At 52.6% G+C, this 19,381-nt stretch overlaps 2 protein-coding genes across 2 annotated transcripts in view; both read right to left on the reverse strand.

The window, feature by feature from the left end:
* The window catches only part of LOC137467193 (zinc finger protein 850-like), a 528,258-nt gene extending 509,686 nt beyond the window's left edge, over positions 1-18,572 (reverse strand). The window contains exon 1 of the mRNA XM_068178734.1: positions 17,530-18,572. Coding sequence (XP_068034835.1) covers positions 17,530-18,561 — 1,032 coding nt within the window. The 5' untranslated portion in view covers positions 18,562-18,572. The remainder of the gene's footprint in view (positions 1-17,529) is intronic.
* Positions 3,119-3,676, reverse strand: LOC137467181 (olfactory receptor 14J1-like; the record flags this gene model as incomplete). Its single annotated transcript, XM_068178723.1, has 1 exon — positions 3,119-3,676. A coding segment is annotated over one exon (558 nt), but the record flags the coding sequence as incomplete, so codon positions are not given.
* Positions 18,573-19,381: the final 809 nt, after the last annotated feature.

Below are 19,381 nucleotides of genomic sequence, written 5' to 3' on the forward strand. Positions count from 1 at the left end.
GGAGGCTGTCTGATCCAAGGAGGCCAGGTGCTGTAAAAGTTGCCCCATGATTAAAGAATCCAAAATTTTGACGATGACACCAACCCTTGAGCCACTCGTTGATAATGTGAGCTCTCCTATTGCTTTCACCGTTTTTCTCAGACTCCAAAGGGACTGAGGAAAAGACTGTCTGTGCCCCTGTCCTATTAACCACCTGACCCAATGCCCTAAAGTCCCTTTTAATTGCTCTGACACTCCTCTTTTCAATCTCATCACTGCCAGCCTGGGGTATCAGCAGTGGGCAATAATCAGAGAGCTGAATCAGCCCAGGCAGAGTGCCAGTGATATCCCGTACCTGGGCCCCAGGGAGGCAGCAGACCTCCCTGTGGGGTGGGTCTGGTCGACATATGGGGCCCTCTGTTCCCCTCAGGAGGGAGTCACCCACCACAATTACCCTTCTTTCCTTTTTGATGTTAGAGGTGCTGATCTGTCTCACAGATAAATCATAATTGGGAGGTTCACTGGGCAGATAATTTTCTTCTAAACCATCTGGCTGACTCTCCAGATCCAGGAGATCATACTGCATCTGAAGTGGCCCCTGGCTTGGGAGAGGGCTTTGGGAGGGATTTTTATTATTACCTCCTCGAGTAGGTACACACTCCCACTCCCCTTCATCGGCCAGGTATCCTTCTATAGCCTGACAGTGGGAGGTGTGGGAGACAGCGGGAACCAAGGAGAGCATTGCTGCACTGCCAGACCTCATGGAACCAAGGATCCATCGTTACACTGCAGGGCCCTGGGGCACCACGGTGCCATTGTGACACTGCAGGGCCCAAGGATCCAAGGGACTTTGTGACACCAAAGGGACATTGTGACACTGGGAGGCCTCATGGAATCATGGAGACCATTGGGACACTCTGGGGCCTCATGGAACCGTGGTGACACCAAGTTGGCTGGGGGTGTTGATCTGCTGGAAGGCAGGAGGGCTCTGCAGAGGGACCTGGACAGGCTGGATCCAGGGCCCAAATCCAACAAGGTGAGGTTTAACAAGTCCATGTGCCAGGTCCTGCACTTTGGCCACAACAACCCCTGCAGCGCTACAGGCTGGGGACAGAGTGGCTGGACAGCAGCCAGGCAGAAAGGGACCTGCAGGGACTGATGGACAGCAGGCTGGACATGAGCCAGCCGTGTGCCCAGGTGGCCAAGAAGGCCAATGGCTCCTGGCCTGGATGAGGAATGGTGTGGCCAGCAGGAGCAGGGAGGTCATTCTTCCCCTGTGCTGGGCACTGGTTGGGCAGCAGCTCGAGTGCTGTGTCCAGTTCTGGGCCCCCCAATTTAGGAAGGACATGGAGGGGCTGGAGCGTGTCCAGAGAAAGGCAACAAGGCTGGTGAGGTGTCAGGAGCACAATTCCTGTGCGGAGCAGCTGAGGGAGCTCGGGTTGTATATCCTGGAGAAGAGGAGGCTCAGGGAAGACAAGGCGGTGTCACGGCACAGGTTGGACCTGATGATCTCCATGGTCTATTCCAACCTTGCTGATTCTGGGATTCTGTGAAAGCACCCTTGGAGCAGTTACAGGAGGAGCCCTGGGCCTCCTCTTCAGAAGCTGCAGCCGCCCAGGTCCCTCAGCTTCTCCTCACAGCCCCAAAGCCCATCTTGTCAGTCCTGCAGAGCCTCTGCAGCCCCTCCTCACTGCCCAGAACAGGGAGCCCCACAGCCAGACACAGCAGCCCAGATGTGCCCCCCTGGCCTGGGGTGCCTCTGGCAAGGGAGCAGCGCGAGGCACTGCAGGAGCCTGCAGACAATTCCTGCAGCACTTGTGGGATGATCCTGCTCCCCAAGGGCCGTTCCCATGGTGCCAAGTCAGGAACTGGAATGGGGAGTGGGGCCAGAGAGGAAAGGGCAAACAGGGATGGGCTGTGTGCAGGGGAGGGAACAGGGGTGGGCAGTGGGAATAAATTTGTAGGACGAAGAGTAAAGAAAGCAAAGGTGAAGCCAAGGAAATGCTCCGGGCAGTTTGGGGGTGGCTGCCAGGCAGCCCTGGCTCTGAGCAACAGCATCTGCAGTGGGACAGGAAACTCCCAGCTGATGGGAACAAACTTTCTGGCTGACTGCAGAGGCCAGGACAAAGCTGAGTGGTTTCCCTGGCGTCCCCCAGCCCTTCCTGGCCCCAGGGGCTGATGGCATTTGTGCTCCCTCAGGTTCATGTCCCCACAGCAGCAGCATGGGGGTGCTCCCGCCTGCTGTGTGCAATGCAAACAGGGGCTCCTGAGCCAGCGCTGCCGTGGCTGTGCCTGCAAGGATGCGGCACCTGTGTGAGCTGGGGGAGAGGCCAGGGCTGCAGAGGGGGGATGTTGTTGGCAGCTCCATGAGGACGCTCTGGGACGCTGCCCTGGCCTGTCCAGCGCACTGGGGATGGATCAGCCCCTGCTCTGCTGCTCCTTCCCGTCTCCCCCAGGGCCCTTGCAGAGCACCAGCCATGCTGTTTGCCCCCAGCCTGCCCACGGCCAGCCTGGGGCTGCTCACGGGGGTTTTCTGTGCTGAGCATTGGCCTGGCCGTGTTCTTGAGAGAGCCTGGGCAAGGAGCCTGGAGCCCCCAGGCCCTGGCCTGAGGCGTCAGCGCTGCCCCAGCAGTGCCCATGGGCTGTCCCTGCTGCAGCCCCGGCACTGCCACCCCCAGGACTGTGCCCAGCCCCGAGAGCACTCAGGCCCTGCAGCAACACCAGGGCCACCAGGGCAGCGGGGCAGGGCCACGGGAGCAGCACTGGCAACACCAAGTGCTGCTGCTGCTGGGCACAGCTGCTGTGCCAGCACTGATCTGCCCCCAGCTCTGCACACAGACATTGCTGCTGCAGCTCCAGAGAAGGCAACAAAAGGGCATCTCTGCAGAAAACTGTGCTGGGAGATCCTTGAGTTCCTTTTAAGCCAACAACAGTGCAGGCCCTTATTGACACAGTCTGTAGCCACAGGTAAGGTGGAGAGAAACAAAAGGAGAAATGGCAAAACCAGTGACATTGCTTTGTGGTCAATATTAAAAAAGTAAGGCAAAGGAAAAAAAAAAAAAAAAAAACACAACCAAATCAACAAGGAGTATCAAAGATGACTTTTATTTCAAGTGATTTGCAGAAATCAGCCAGCAGTTTAATGTTCCTGAAAGCATCCAGTCATCAGTCTCCAAACTGCAGCCTTGAGCTCCTGGTTCCTCAGGCTGTAGATGAGGGGGTTCAGGGCTGGAGGCACCACTGAGTACAGAACTGACAGGGCCAGATCCAGGGATGGGGAGGACATGGAGGGGGGCTTCAGGTGAGCAAATGCTGCTGTGATGAGGAACAGGGAGACCACGGCCAGGTGAGGGAGGCAGGTGGAAAAGGCTTTGTGCCGTCCCTGCTCAGAGGGGATCCTCAGCACAGCCCTGAAGATCTGCACATAGGAGAAAACAATGAACACAAAACAACCAAATGCTAAGGAGGTAGTGACAACAGAAACTCCAAGTTTCCTGAGGTAGGATTTGGAGCAGGAGAGCTTGAGGATGTGTGGGATTTCACAGAAGAACTGGCCCAGGGCATTGCCATGGCACAGGGGCAGGGAAAATGTATTGGCCGTGTGCAGCAGAGCATTGAGAAAGGCACTGGCCCAGGCAGCTGCTGCCATGTGGGCACAAGCTCTGCTGCCCAGGAGGGTCCCGTAGTGCAGGGGTTTGCAGATGGACACGTAGCGGTCGTAGCACATGATGGTCAGGAGGGAAAGCTCTGCTGACATGAAAAAGACAAAAAAAAAGAGCTGAGCAACACAGCCTGAGTAGGAGATAGTCCTGGTGTCCCAGAGGGAATTGTGCATGGCTTTGGGGACAGTGGTGCAGATGGAGCCCAGGTCGCTGAGGGCCAGGTTGAGCAGGAAGAAGAACATGGGCGTGTGCAGGTGGTGGCCACAGGCTACGGCGCTGATGATGAGGCCGTTGCCCAGGAGGGCAGCCAGGGAGATGCCCAGGAAGAGGCAGAAGTGCAGGAGCTGCAGCTGCCGCGTGTCTGCCAGTGCCAGCAGGAGGAAGTGGCTGATGGAGCTGCTGTTGGACATTGGCTGTGGCTGCACATGGGGATCTGTAAGGAAAGTAATCATGGATTAGTTGGGTTTGGAAAGGACTTTAAGTATCCCAGCACAGCTTGGGGACACTTTCCCCCCTCCCTGCCTGCCCAGGGCTCTGCTGCCTGGAGCTGTCCCTGCCAGCAGCTGCTTCCCTGTGCCCAGCGCTGGGCCCTGCCAGGGCTGCCAGAGCCCAGCCCAGCCCTGGGGGCTCAGCTCTGCCCTGCAGACCCCTCCCAGCTCAGGCACTGCCCAGGGGCAGCTCTGGCTCTGCAGGCTCTAATGGCAACGCCAGAGCAACCCTGAGGAGGCTGGAGGAGTGACACTGATGCTGCCTGTGAGGGGCCCTGTGCTGATTTCTGTCACTGCCTGGTTTATTGACTCCTTAGAAAAAACTTGTTTATTTTTCTCAGCCTGAGCTGAGTGATGAATATCTATGTGCAATTTCCCATCCAATCCACACAGATCAGTAGATTAAAAAAGCAGGATTTTCCCTTTTATGCAGCCCCTGCCTTGCTGAGCTCCCATATAATATACTTGGAAATGTTCTGCAGTTAAATGCCGTGCTGGAAGCAGTCCTGAACAATGCAGCATCCTCACCACACATGGAGAACACTTCCAAACCCTACCAGCTGTCTCCTTCCACCCAGATCTTGACCCCAGTGCTGGGAGCAGCTCCCCGGGCCGGCTGAGAGCTGTCCCTGGCAGGCAGCAGAGTCCCTGGCCCAGCACAGCGCCCTGGGCTGCAGGACCCTGCTCTGCAGGACAGCCCTGGGCACCCCTGGCTGCTCTGCACAAGAGATGATCAGAGAATGTACTCACAGGGTCTGTGGGCATTGGGATGTTCCAGCTGTAGGAGATCACTCCAGGAGCTGCAGCTGCATTGTCCTGCAGCCAGAGGTTCCTGTGCCAAGGGCTGCATGGGATTCTGCCCCAGGCACTTCTCAGCACCTTCCCAGCCCTGACTGATGGAAGCTCTCTGTGCCTCTGTGCTGTGCCCAGGGTGGCTGCAGGCAGTGCCCCAGCCCTGCTGGGCTGGGAGAAGAGCTGCTCATCCAGAGAAATGTGCTTTTGAAGCTCTCCTTGGTTACCAGGATCACCCTCTGGGCCAGGAGCCCGGCCCAGCTCAGCAGCACAGACACAGCACAAGGACTTTAATGACCCTCTGGGGCTTTGTGCTCAGGCCCTGAACATCAGGCCCTGAGAGGGAGCTGCAGAAACCTCTCCAGATCTCCAAGTCAGAATCCAACTCCAAAGTTTCTTTAACTTTTAATGGGTCCCACTGAGGGACACGACTGAGAAAGTGTCCCCAGGCCCCAGGCAGAGCAGAGAACTGGAGGCACTGATGACAGGTGGGGACAAAGAGAAGCCAAGTCTTGGTGCCCTGGGGCACAGCAGGCTCTGTGCCACCAAGGGCTGTCAGGAGACACCTTGTCCTGAGGCACTGGGGCCTCCTGGCACAGCCCCAGCCAGGCTGGGCACTGTCAGCCCCTTGTCCTGCCCTCACATCCCCCCCCAGCCCACATCCCAGTGGCCTCAAGGATCTGCTGGAAGGAGTCCCTGGGGAGCCTTGCTCAGGAATGGCCCTGGGGGCTCCTTCATGCTCCCAGGGACTACAGGTTTTTCAAAGGACTTTGGCTTTGGCTTTTGCCTTGGACTCTCTGAGAGCTTTGTGCAGTCATGGCCTCCAATTATCTGCTGTAATTAGTCCCTGGAGAGGCTTTGTCAGGAACAACAGTCAGTGGGGCTCATTAATGCTTCAAGGCACTTCAGTTCTTTTAAAGTACTTGGTGTTTCCCTTTTGATACAGATTCTGTGAGAAAGATTGAGCAGTCACAGCCTGAAATTATCTGCTTTGATTAGTCCCTTGAGAGCTTTGTACTGATACTCTGTGGGGGTCACTGATGCTTTGAGATACTCAAGGAGTTTAAGGTACTTTGGATTGTCCTTTTCACTCTGAGTCTCTGAGTGGTTTTTGTGCCATCCTGTCCTCCAATTCTCTCCTCCAAGAAGTCCATGAGGAGCCTGCGTTGGGGATGGACCTCAGTGGCACCCATTAATGGCTTGAGAAACTTTGGTTTTTTTCTCTCACTTTGTCTCCTGGACAGGTTTATGCAATCTTCTCTCAGGCCCTGAGGTTTCAGGGCTGAGCTCCAAATGCACCACAGGGCTCATTAGGATGAAGCAAGTCCTGAGAAGCGATGGCTGTGCTTTAATTTCTCTCTGCTCTAGTGCAGTTCATCTGGAAGGTTTCCTTTTACACTTATGGAGAAATATTTCTAAGAGCTTCTAAGAAATATGTATTCCTATTTTAAAGAGTGTCTTTTATTGCTGTTCTCTTCTGAGAAGAGCTGATTGCTGCATTCTATGATTGATATTGATGTAGGGCCTCTCCTAAGGAGGTCTGGCTGGGTCAGAGAAGTTTTACCTTGAGGTCTGACCCAGTGTGGACAACCTTGCCCCACATTCCTCAACCCCATGTGAGAAACAATTTTCACTTTCAAAAATGTAAATGGTTTTATTAAGACCTTATCAAAATAAAACAGAAGAGTTAATAAAGTAAAGAATACAGCACCAGGAGCAAAGGATTCGGTCACCATGTGCTCATCTACAAAATGGATGTTCTGTCTTTTATACCTCCAGGCACTCCCAAAGTCTTGTCAATCCACTCCTCCTTCGCTGTCCAGTGGTGGAGATCACTTTCTTACAGCTTGATTGGAGCTCAGGCGCTGCCATAGCAACAAGCCGACCCTCCCAAATGCCCTGACTACTGAGGGCATCCCATGATAACAATGCAAGGGGGAAGGGAAAGATAACGATGCACCTACACAACTTCTCTTAACATATACTTAATATTCACCCCTTAATTGTGAGAGTCAACCATAGGATTACTCATCTATAACAAACCCCCCTGTTCTTTTTCTATAAGTCATTTTGCTTGAACATTTAAGTAAAAATATTCTCTCTCTTGAAAGAGTCATACTAGCATCTGTTGATGTGGGCAAGGACAGTGGGAACAGGAGAAAAATCTCAGGTTTTCCTTAGACACACTTATTTGGAATGGACAAAAGGGCCTAACAGAGGTCCAGGATGGCTTTGACTCCCATCTATCATGCCTCTGTGGTTGCTACTCACAGTCATTGTATCTTAGGGGTCCAGAGGCCAGCTCGGTCTTGCCCTCCAGTCCCTGTTGTGTTCAAAGACAGTTGGGGAATGACAGTGGTCCGATATGGCCTTTTGTCCCTACCTTACCATGCCTACGGGGTTGCTACCCACAGCAGGGCTATGCCATCTTCTTGGAAGCGGACAAAGGGGTCTTGCCCTCTTTCCTTTGTCTTATTTTCTTAAAGAAGCTGTCCCATTACCTCTTACGGTCCCTTGTGTACTTCCCCTCAACAGGTGCTGGTAATTCTCACCCATTAAAACAGGAAGACAGTTCTCAAACTGGTTGGTGGAAGCTTGATTTTGGGCGTCTTGGTGTTTTTCTGGTTGTCTTTCAGTCTCTGCCTGACAGTCAATCTCATTTCACCTGGTCTGGATGTTATATGTAGTGCATTCTTTGTGTTTTTCCTGCTGGGCCTGTAACTCTGTTGGCATGAGTCCATCTGTTGGCATGACTCCATCCCCACTCTGCAGTTCACGCGGCTGATTCGGTGGTGAGCAGTTCCTGAACGGGACCTTCCCATTGAGGAGTTAAAGGCTGATCTCTCCATGACTTGATCATCACCCAATCCCCAGGATTAATGCTATGGACTCTGAAATCCAGGGTGGCTGTTTGAGGAATTGCCCCTTTATGTCTTAGCCCTTCTAAGGTTTCTGCTATAGATATAACATACTTCTTGGTATTGGCTTCCCCTTCCTCATAGGTGGCAACCCTCTGGGGTGAGGTCAAAAAGGGTAACCCAAACGTCATTTCATAGGGTGAGACCCCCAGATCTGACTTGGGATGAGTTGTAAGTCATAATATGGACAAAGGGAGACATTTCATCCATGACATCTGGGTTTCAATCATTAGCTTATCTAGAGCTCTTTCAAGAGTTTGATTCATCCTCTCAGTGTGACCAGAACTCTGTGGATGCCATGGAGTGTGTAATTCCCATTTACTCCCAGGGTTTAAACAAATTTTTGCAATATTTTAGAGGTGAAATGAGCTCCTTGGTGTCACGATCCGCTTGTGCGGGGTGTCGTGATGGTTCTTTTCACTGATCCCAAAAGTGCAAAAAGGCAAACAACAAGGGACTATCAGTTAATCACAACAAATGCACCTTTATTAGGGGCCAAAACAGTAAATGCGATAGTGGGGATCAGAAAGGAGATAAAAGTAGAGAGAGAGAGAGAGAAAAGAGGGGGATGGGAATAGCTACCAACACAGGCGAGATCCTCACTGGTCTGGACGATGGGGATCCGTCTGGTCGTGTCGGGGAAGTCTTCAAAATTCTGGTCAACTCAGGGGTTCAGTTATACTCCACGGAGGAAAAAAGGGAGAAATATGCAGGACAATGAGAGTCTATTGTGATTGCTGCAGGGGAACAGGTGAGTCCACTGAAACCACCAAAGCAGGACAAACACAATGAAGAATAAGTCCATTGGAATTACTGAAGAAGAACAGGTCATGTCATTAGTGGTTTCCCCACTCCCTGTGGCAGGGGTCTCAGTCTCAGACCATAGGAGGAGGGTTTTCGATCTCCGTCCGTTTGTCACAGTGGTAATGGGGCAGATGAGAGGTCTTCAGTGAGAGACCACTAGAGTCACCCCAAAAGTTCATTCGGCTTCAGGAGGAGAGTGGGCAAATATGCAGTAGGCCGTTCCTTGCTGGGTTCATGCCAGGTCCTTGCTGATTCCTTGCCAAGTCCGTGCCAATTCCTTGCCAAGTCCTTGCCAGGCCTTGTTCGGAACAGCTAACGTAACGGTGCAGCAACTGCACCTGCACTGCTGCTCTCTCCAAGCTGGAACTGTAGTGGAGGAAGGGGGTTTCTCCTCGTGGCAATCGGTAGGCAAAAGTGGGGGCTTCAGAGGGCCTTACACTTGGCCTGAATCAATCCTGTTCAACATCCCCTATCGGGGAATGATTGATTCTAGAAGTGTTTTACTCAAAACATTGGCATTGGCTTTAACCGTGGGTACCGCCACTACCCAAGGAGTCAGGTTACCTACTATCACTAGTAAAAACTTCCACCGTTGTACCTGGGGAAGCTCGGTAAAGTCTACTTGGATGTTTTGAAAGGGCTGTAAGGCTAGTTCTCGCCCTCCCCTGGTGTTTTCCTCACGACCTTCTCATTTACTTGTTGGCATATCTCACACCTTTCAATGACCTGCTTAGCTATCCCGAAAATTCCTATGCAGGCCCAGTCCCTTAGAAACTGATCACTTAGCACGTGTGTACCCCAATGTGTTGTTCCATGTATGCCTTCGAGTATTTTCCTGGCAAGGGGTTTATTCAACATTTGCCTCCCATCTGCTAATCTCCACTTCCCTTTGTTATCTTTCTTGGCTCCTGTTTTGAGGAATTCTTTCTCTTCTGTCTCACTGAAAACAGGGACTTCTTCCATTTCTTTCATAGGGGTTAATGCCATCATTAGTTTTTCTGTCCCTGATTCGGCTGCATTCTTAGCATCTAAATCTGCTAAATGGTTCCCTCGTGCTTCTTGAGTCACTCCTTTTTTATGTCCTTTAACATATACTGCTGTCACTTCTGGCATTTGTAAGGTTTCTAACACTTCTAAAAGAAGTTTTTAGTTCCTTTCCCCTTGAATTTAATAGCCCACTCTCTTCCCAATTTTTTTCCAAAGGTATGCAGTACTCCAAAAGCATATTTTGAGTCTGTATATATTGTTTCTCTTTTCTGTGTGAATATTTCCAGAGCTCACTTTAGGGCATACAACTCACATGCTTGGGCTGACCAGCTGGAAGGTAACTTTCCTTTTTCTAGGGCCACTAACTCCTCATCTACTATAGCCCACCCCAATACCCTGTGACCTGGATTACCCGTGAAAATCCATCAATATGCAATCGTTTTCCACCTTGGAGTGGTTGATCTGTTAGGTCCTCTCTTACTTTAGTTTGATAGTTTATAACTTGTAGGCAATTACATATTAATTCCTCACCTGGTTTTCCATCTAAAACTGGGCAGGGTTGAGTTGGTTACTCACGACTAGCTCTAAACCATTATCTATTAAGATGGCTTCATACTTCAGCACTCGGGAATCTGTGAGCCATTTCTCAGCCTTTTAGCTGAGGATACTCCTTACTTAGTGTGGGGTATATATTTTCAATTTACCCCCAAAGGTTAATTTTTTGCTTTCTTCTACGAGTGGGGCGCTCGCTGCCACCGCCTGAATGCAGGTTGGCCACCCCCAGCTGACAGGGTCTTGCAGTTTTGATAAACAGGCCACTGGTTTCCTGGATCCTCCCCGGTCCTGGGCTAACCCTCCATGTGCTGCCCCTTTTTCTATATCCACAAACAGATAGAAGGGTTTGTCTAAGGCAGGAAGACTCAGTGCTGCTGCACTGACTAATTTTTGCTTTAAAGCTTCAAAATTTGCTTGTTGTCTTCTTCCCACCTAATCACTTCTTCTACTAACTTTTCAAACAAGAACCTGATGGCCTGCGTGTATCCTTCAATCCATAGCCTCCAATATTCCAACAGGCCTAAAAACCTTCTGACTTCCCTCTTAGCTTTTGGTCATGGGAGTGAGGTTATCCCTGCAATTCTCTCAGGGTTCAGCTGCCAGCTCCCTTGACAAATCACACGTCTTAGGCATTTAACTTCCCTCTCTACAAATTGGAGTTTCCCCTTTGATACTCAAAGTCCTTGGTCCCCCAAAAAATTTACCAGTGCTGTGGTGGATTCTCGAACTTTGAGATACCCTGAGAGGAGCCCAGTGCTCCTTGCTCCCCTGTGCTGACACGTGAGTGTTTGTCTGGTTTCGGGATGGCCCTGGCTGTGTCAGGGGTGCTACGTGGACACGAGACAGCCGGTCCTGTCCCGCTGGGTCCCAGCAGTGCCTCACAGCAGTCCTCCATCCACGTCAGGATGCCGGCCAAGAGAGGTCCTGGAAGCTGAGGCAGCTGATTTTAAGTTTGTGCAGGTGCCTACAGGCCAAGGCCAACGGTGTTCCCTCAGGATACAGCAGTCCTGAGGGGTCTCCCTCATTCAAACAAATCAGCTGACAAATGCATTGTCCGCCAAAAGCCCTTTTATTGACCTGGCAGGAGGGCAAGGGTCTGCACCCCACTAAAGTGTTTCTCTGCCACATACAAATTTCAGTGGGTTGATGTAGGAGTTGTATCAAAATCACCATCCATCTTTACACTGCTGAGGTGATTCCATAGGCAGGCGGTTGGAAATACATTGTGTCAGATTCCCATACTTGAAGCTGATGTCCAGGCCCTGGCCAGGAGCGGTCTCGATGCCCCAGAGCAGCACAAAGTCTTCCTCAGGGCTTCCCTGCACAGGGCTGATTCCACACTTGCCCTTAGTTCTTCTGGTAGACTGTGTCTAAAGCTTTTTGTCAGGTCACTCTCATGTCAAGTTAGGCCTGCCAGGTTTTTGTTATGCTAACTGGTGCTAAGTACTTAGGCATGTCTGTGCTAATTACTTGTTTACTCATGTGAATTGCTTGTGCTTACTTATGTCAAACCAAGGCCTTGTTCCATCCCCAAAGGTGCCTGAGGCCACCCGCTCCTTGTGGCACCAGTTGCTTTCCTGTGGAATGTTCTACCTCCCCAAGGGTAAAGAGGGAGCTGCAGAAAGAGCTTGCCAGGCTGCTCTCCATCCTTTCCCAGCTCTCCTGGTGAAGTGGAGAAGTCCGAGCTGAGCGCAAAGGTGCAAATGGAACAGCCGTGCACAGGAAGGCTCGGTGGGAAGGATGATCCAGGGTCCATAGGCCTGGCAGCCTGAGTGTGCTCCAGGGGAAGGCCTTGGAGCAGATCCTCCTGAGTGCCATCCCACGGCACCTGCAGGGAACCAGGGCGTCTGCTGGAGGGTGGGAAAGCTCTGCGGAGGGACGGGGACAGCTGGGGCTCCTGGTGGGATGTTGAGGGCTTCTGTGCGAGAGTTTGGGGGGCTGGTGTTGGTGGGGTGTTGGAGAAGGAGTTGTCTGGAAGGTGAGAGGTCTAGGCTGGAATTTGAGTCAGTTTGAAGGCAGCATCTGTGCTTTGGCACAGCTTTGGTTAGGGAGGGCAGAAAGAATATCTGTGACTTTTCCTCTTCATGGTCCTGATTCTCCTGCAGGGAACAAGAGGGGAGAGCTGTACTTTACTGGCCACTCAGATCTCTGTACCAGGGGGAGGATTAGCCCTTTGCCATCTACTCATTTCTTTGGGCTACTTGTCGACCACTGAGAGGACTTTCATATCTTGAGAGCTTTTATTCCTTAAGAGAATGAGGATATTATTATCCCTCCACTGAAAACCAAAGAATGGCCCTTGTTTTTTCCCTTTTTTTGTGTAGTGTTATGTTCTGTAAAGTGACCCTCAGTGGATGAGGTTAAGGCAAATGAGTTGCTGCTTTGAGATGGGAAGCAAAATTCCAAATCTTCACCTCCTCAGGCCATCCCTATTCATTTGGGAAGTTTGCAACTTTTTGGAACTACTTGAGTTGAGCAATGGGAAGTAAAGCTTTCCTGAATTGAGGATTCTTACTTGCCAGACTCTTCTGTGCCTTCGCCGCTAAGGTGTTTTTGTGCTGAAGGCAATAACTTCAATGAGAAAATAATTTCAGAATGGAGTAAGAGCTTCTGACAGAGAACAAGTGTTGCCAGCAGTTGCTCCAGGTGCTCCTGCCAACAGCCCCTGCAGGCAGGAGCGCAGCCCCCAGTGCACGTGGGCTTTGGCTCCCTCTGGCACAGAAGCCCCCCATGGGCACAGGTCTCTGGGGCAGGAGACGGGCACCGGTGCTGCCAGGGCTCGAGGGGTGGCAGGTCTGCTTGGGCAGGGACTCTGTCACACCTGCTGATGTCAGCGCTCCCCGGGCCCCAGGGGTCAGACCAGCATTCCTGCCCTGGCCCACACGTTCCTTGTCTGTGTCACACCCGCGGGTTTAGGATGGCCACCAGCCGGGACATGTCCCAAGGAGGCCGTGCCAGCTTCTGTGAAGGCCCCGTGCCCTTCCCAGCGCGGCTGTGTCGGCAGCCCTGGGGGCTCCTTCTGCTGCCCTGAGCCCGCAGAGCAGGGCAGCATTTGCTGATGGTTTGAGCTGTTCCTAAAGATCCTGTCGGGCTGTCTTAGACACTTGGGGTCAGGGATTCCCTCCAACCTGAGCTATTTTGGGTGGGCTGGGGGCGGCCCCAGGGCAGGGGGCAGTGTGTGCAGGGGCCCTTTGTGACATGGGGCAGCACGGTCACCGTGGCATGGAACGGGACAGCGTGTCCAAGGGCCCTTTGTGACACGGGGTGACATAGGAGCTGGCGGTGACAAGACCACGCCACAGTGCTCGGAGCACGCGACGGGACAGGACGGAACAGAGCGGTGCCGTGAGGAGCCCCCGCACAGCGCACTCGTTCGTGTCTGACCCGGAGCTTTTCCGAGGCATTATTCCTGCAGCTGACCTCGAGGCCAGACCACAGGACGTGGTGACCTGTGGCCTTCCCGAGGCTCCTCTTCTGCAGGTGTCCTCGAGGGCAGACCGTGGGACTTGGTGCCCCAGAGGCATCTCCCATCCCTGCCACCGGTGCCCTCGAGGCCAGACCACAATCCTTGACAGGAGTCTCCTCGAGACCAGAGTGCAGGACTTGCTGTCCTGTAGCCTTCCTGAGGCTTCTCTCTTGAAGGTGCCTTCCAGGCACGACTGCAGGCCTTGCTGACTCGGAGCTTTTCCGAGGCATCTCTCCTTCAAGTAGCCACAAATCCAGTCACTGACATGGAGCAGAGACCCACAAGAGTGCCCAAGCTGTCCTGGGTGGAGGAAGAGGAAGAAGGCGCTGGAGCTGGCCCTGCACAGGAGACCTGTGCCGCCCTGCTGGATACGCTCGTAGAGGAGGGGTTTTCCAATCCAAAGCAAGTAAGCAGCCTGTGGCCAGGGTTTGATCCTCCCAGGAATTGCTTGGCCTCCCAAGCCATGCCTGCTGCTCACTGGAAGCCTTTGAGGCCATGGCAGTGTGGTGGCAAGGGAAGCACTTCTCTGGAGAAGCTGGGGACATTCCTCCCTCTGGCAGCTTTCCAAGTCTCCCCGTGCCTTCTCCAGGAGCCTGCCATGGTGAGGTACATCCACCAGTGGCTCATGGCCAGTCAGTTTGCTGAGGACAGGCTGAACAGGGCCCTGCTGGATCTCACCAAAGAACAGCCTGCTGATGTAGTAATGTGTCCTGGCTTTGGGCAAATTTAGGAGAAAACCTCTGGAAGGAGGCCCCAGAAAGGAAATCCCCACAGCCCCTCCCCCACCTGGTTCAGGAAGAATTTCCTCAGAGAGTAGTGGAAACAACCTGTTTATTGAGCAGGCAATGCACTCCCCAGCACAAAAAATGAACAACACCAGATGACAAAAAGTCTTTCTACGCTCTGAAGAGGTGACAAATTCAGAAAGTCTCTGCTGGGAGTGGTTGCCCAGTTATCGCTCTCTGGCGCTGGGGGTGGCTGCTGCAGGTCACAAAATGCTGGCTCTCGGTGTGTCTTGGTGTCTCCCATGTCCCAGTCCTGAGCAGGTTCAAATGGTATTCAGGAAAGGGAAAGAAAAAAAACAGTCCAGGGAAAAAATTGGATTGCCTAGCTAAACTAACTAATAAGCAAAAGCAAGGGCAAAAGCAAAAAGCAGGAGCAAGAGCAAAGCGAAAGCAAGCAAGCCAGCAAGCCAGCAAGAAAGCCAGCAAGCCCTCGCCTCTCCTAGACACAAACTGTGGGGAGAGGTGAGCTGGCTGATAACAAGACAAAACAAACCTTCACTTTTTGGAGCCAGTCCCGAAGGCACAGAACATAACATCAAGCATAAACAGAACACACGATTGGGGATGCAAGCACCATAATGTCACCCGAGGACATTCCACCCCTTTTCTCCGAATCGTCAACATACTACCAAACATCATGTAAAAACTTCATCAAGTAAAAACTTCCATCTTTCACTTACTCAGACACATTTCCTTCCATCTCACTTGCTGAAACCTTTGACGCACATTTCCTTCTATATCACTTGCTCAAACCTTCGACACTTACACATTTCCTTCTGTCTCATGTCGGTGTGGTTTAATGTACAGACAGTGGCAGTAACATCCAACAAACAGTGATATTTGCATATGAGATCTCCCTGAGGTACACATCGTGTTCTTCCATATTTCTGCATTATTCACCATGTACAACCTGGTCCCTGAGCAAAGACAATCCCAAGAATGGGTTTGTCTGTACTCGAGGCAGAATTGATCCACACTGTCTTCCCTAACAAACCTCTGATATGTGCCACTGGGATTTTATCTACCTGGATCGGAGCAGCATATAAAAAGGAGCAGTTCCAAACATATGGCACATTATGCCAATCAGCCTTCTGATGAGCCTGTGACATTTCTTACTCAACAGTGACACTGCAGTGCTGGCCACCAGGCCGGCTTGCCAAGGGAGGCTTCTGGCCATGACCTGCAAGCAGCTGCTGCTGCCAAGGCGCCTTTGGTGCCTCAGGCTCTCCCTGGCACAGCTCCCAGCACGGCACTCTGCCCTTGTGCCCGAGGCCTTCCCTGTGCTGGGGCTGGCCTGGGGCTTTTCCTGCAGCGGGACCTGCCCTGCTCCTGGCACAGGAAAGGCAGTTCCTGCTGGAGCAGGAGGCTCTGCCTGCAGTGGGCTCAAACCACTCCAGCAAGGCCCTGGTGACTTCAAAATTGCTTCCTAGAGCAGAATAGTCTATAATTGGTATAGCTCCTATATTGAGGAGTAAATAACTATTTTTTAAATTTTATTCTGTGTTGTAAATAGACCGTTTTATCTAATAATGATCAGAATCAATCATAGCTGTATTTATACAGATTTATCTGGTATTACATCATTAATCTTTTGGGACAAATTGCATTAAGGTTCAATTCCACCTGTCCAATCTGCAGGGTCGGGATGGGATCCAGCCGCTGCCAGTCTCTTCTATTAGAAGGAATTCTAGAAGTCTAGGGGTGCTGCAGGGGTTTCAGGATCTATGGTGGCTGTTGGGGGTCATTTCTCCACCTCATGACTCAGCAGGAGTTTCCCCAGTAAGGAAATAAAGCTTTTCCCTGAAGCTCCCACTCTGCCCACGACAGGAACCCCTGTGAGTGCCCGTGACATCCCGGCTCTTTGGCAGCCTGGGGACTCCTGGGATGTCACCGTGGAGCCCCCGTGAGTGCCTGTGACAGATCGGTGCCTTTGCAGCCAAATGACCCCTGGGATGTCACCGTGGGATGGCTGTGACTGCCTCTGACCACACAGCTCTTTACCATCCCCAGAAACCCCTGGGAGGTCTCCATGGAGCCCCTGTCTCTGCCTGTGACATTCCAGCTCTTGAGGATCCTGGAGACTCTTGGAACGTCCCCATGGAACCCCTCTGAGTGCCTGTGACAAATCTGATCCTTAGCAGGCAACCATCACCAGGACTCCCTGTTGCTGTGGTCAGTTTCCATGGCAACCATCACCAGGACTCCCTGTTGCTATGGTCAGTTTCCATGGCAACCATCACCATCCCCTGTTGCTATGGTCCGTCCCTGGGCAGCTCCATGGAGACCCCATGCCAGGGGTGGTTGCCATGGACATTAGCTCAGGCCTGGAGCCAGAGCCCGTTGCCATGGCAACCATTGGCAGTCCCATCCCCAGGGCCGTGGGATCCCAGAACCACAGAACTGGCTGAGCTGGGAGGGACCCATCAGGATCCTCGAGTCCAGCTGCTGGCCCTGCACAGGACACCCCGACAATGCCAGCCTGGGCCTGGCAGCGGTGTCCAAACGCTGCTGGAGCTCAGAGAGCCCTGGAGCTGTGACCCTTCCCTGGGGAGCCTGGGCAGTGCCCCAGCAGCCCCTGGGCAAAAACCTTTTCCTGAGATCCAACCTCAGCCTGCCCTGACTCAGCTGCTGCCCTCCTGCCTCCAATGGAAAGCACAAAAGGCAAAGATCCCGGGCTGGGAGGAGAACAATTTACTGGGAACAGCAACGAGACAAGGAACAAACAGGACCAGAAATAATACTGATAACAGAAGGGATAAGAAAAGTTATTTACAGGGAAATCTACATCACAACTGACTGGCTCTTCCTGGCCATGTATTTCCTTCTGCCTGGAAAGGACACCCTTCTCCTCAGGGACAGAGAGAGAGAGAGAGAGAGAGTCCCTTTCCTGCCCCTGGCAATGACCTGAGGTGGGAGTGAATGTAATGACAGGGCCATGGCCAGACCCTCATGTTCTTCAATCCCACACCATGTCATTGGCAGGGGCAGGAAAAGGGAAAGATCTCTTCCCAGCATGGATCACAGGGAACATGGATCACCAGAGCTCTTCCCAACATGCGTTCTCCCGTGGGGGATGGAGCTGGAGCAGTGCACAAAGCTCTTCCTGGAGCTAGGGCATTTGTAGGGCTTCCATTGCTGGTGTCTCCGTTGGTGTCTGGTCAAGTGAGCGCTCCTGGAGAAATTCTTCCCACACTGGGGACACGTGTAGGGACTCACTCTGGTGTGGATGTGCTGGTGCCTGATGAGATGGGAGTTTTGCTTGAAGCCCTTCCTGCAGTGGGGGCAGCGGAAGGGTCTCTCCCCAGTGTGAATCCGCTGGTGCTTGAGAAGAATGGATCTGGTCTGAAAGCTCTTCTGACAGTTGGGACATTCGTAGGGCCTCTCCCCAGTGTGGATCATTTGGTGGATGATCAGTTGGGACTTCTGGCTGAAGCCCTTCCCACATTCCCCGCACTTGTATGGCCTTTCTCCAGTGTGGATCCTCTGGTGGCAGATCAAGTGGGACCTTCGGCTAAAGCTCTTCCCACATTCCCCACACTCGTAGGGCCTCTCCCCAGTGTGGATGTGTTGGTGGATGACGAGGGCAGAGCTGCAGCTGAAGCCCTTCCCACATTCCCCACATTTGTATGGCCTTTCCCCGGTGTGGATCCTCTGGTGGCGGATCAAGTGGGACCTTCGGCTGAAACTCTTCCCACATTCCCCACACTCGTACGGCCTCTCCCCAGTGTGGATGCATAGGTGGATGATGAGGTTGGATCTGTAGCTGAAGCCCTTCCCACACTCCCCACACTCATACGGCCATTCCCCTGTGTGGATCATCTGGTGGCAGATCAGGTTGTTGCTCTGCCTGAAGCTCTTCCCACACTCCAAGCACTTGTAGGGCTTCTCCCCATGATGAACCTGCTCATGGACCACCAGCTCCGAGCTCTGGCAGGAGCTCTGTCCACCTTCCTGGCACAGGGTGGGTCTTTCCTCCTCAGAGCACCCTGAGCTGGGTTTCCAGCTCCTCCTCCTGTGGGATCTCCAGGGCTTTTCCTCCCCGTTGGATTCCTGCGCCATGGAGCCGGTCAAAATGGCCTCTGCCATGAGGTTCTGCCGTGGGGATTTGTCCGTCCTGGTCTCCATCTTCAGCTCCTTGTCTGGGGGAGGAAGGACAAGGAGAGGTTGGGATTTGCCTCCGTGCCATAGGGAAGGGGAAGGAGATCCCCGCAGTGCGTCCCCGGCAGGATGGCGTTGGCAGAGAGGTTGTCCTGTAGTCGGGGGCTGTGCTGTGCTGGGAGATGGAGCAGGAGAGAGGGCGAAAGGGGCAGTGACTTCCTCCTCACCTGCCTGGGTTTCCAGGGGCTCCTTCCCCTTCCTTGTAGCCTTCTCCTCCATTTTGCAATGGTTTGGAGAAGGAAAATTCTGTTTTGGGAGGAAAACAAGGGATGAGCACAATGAGTTTTGTACTGGTTTGAAGGCAAACCAGGAGGAGAGTCTAAGCCAGAATTACAATTTAATTAAAAAAAAAAAATCAATATCAAGGCAATGATACAGATACACTGGCTTAATCTGACAGAGTCAGGATATAACCTGACACCCCATTGGTCAGGGTGGTGGTAGCCATCTGATGAAATTGAGGCTCCAGCCCTGTTGGAGTGATGATCATGATTCTGTCAAAGCAGTGATCCTGCAGAAGGGCTCACCTGATGGGTCTTGCTCTGAAGGTCCAGTGGTGGTTATGGGGCTATTGTCCTCTGGGAATCCAGTAGGCAAGGTGGTCCTGGTGTTGCAAGGGTGAGATTATATCCAGGTAGGAATGCTTGGTTCCTCCCCCTGGGCGGAGCATCCCACAATGGGATGATGTAATTTTATCAGTCCTGCACTGGCACTCAATGGCCCATTAACAGAAGATAGCCCCTGGAGGGCGTTATCAGGGCTGAGTCATGGAAGAGATAAAGAACAC

This window comes from Anomalospiza imberbis, unplaced genomic scaffold (assembly GCF_031753505.1).
Source record: "Anomalospiza imberbis isolate Cuckoo-Finch-1a 21T00152 unplaced genomic scaffold, ASM3175350v1 scaffold_53, whole genome shotgun sequence".
Taxonomy (NCBI): domain Eukaryota; kingdom Metazoa; phylum Chordata; class Aves; order Passeriformes; family Viduidae; genus Anomalospiza; species Anomalospiza imberbis.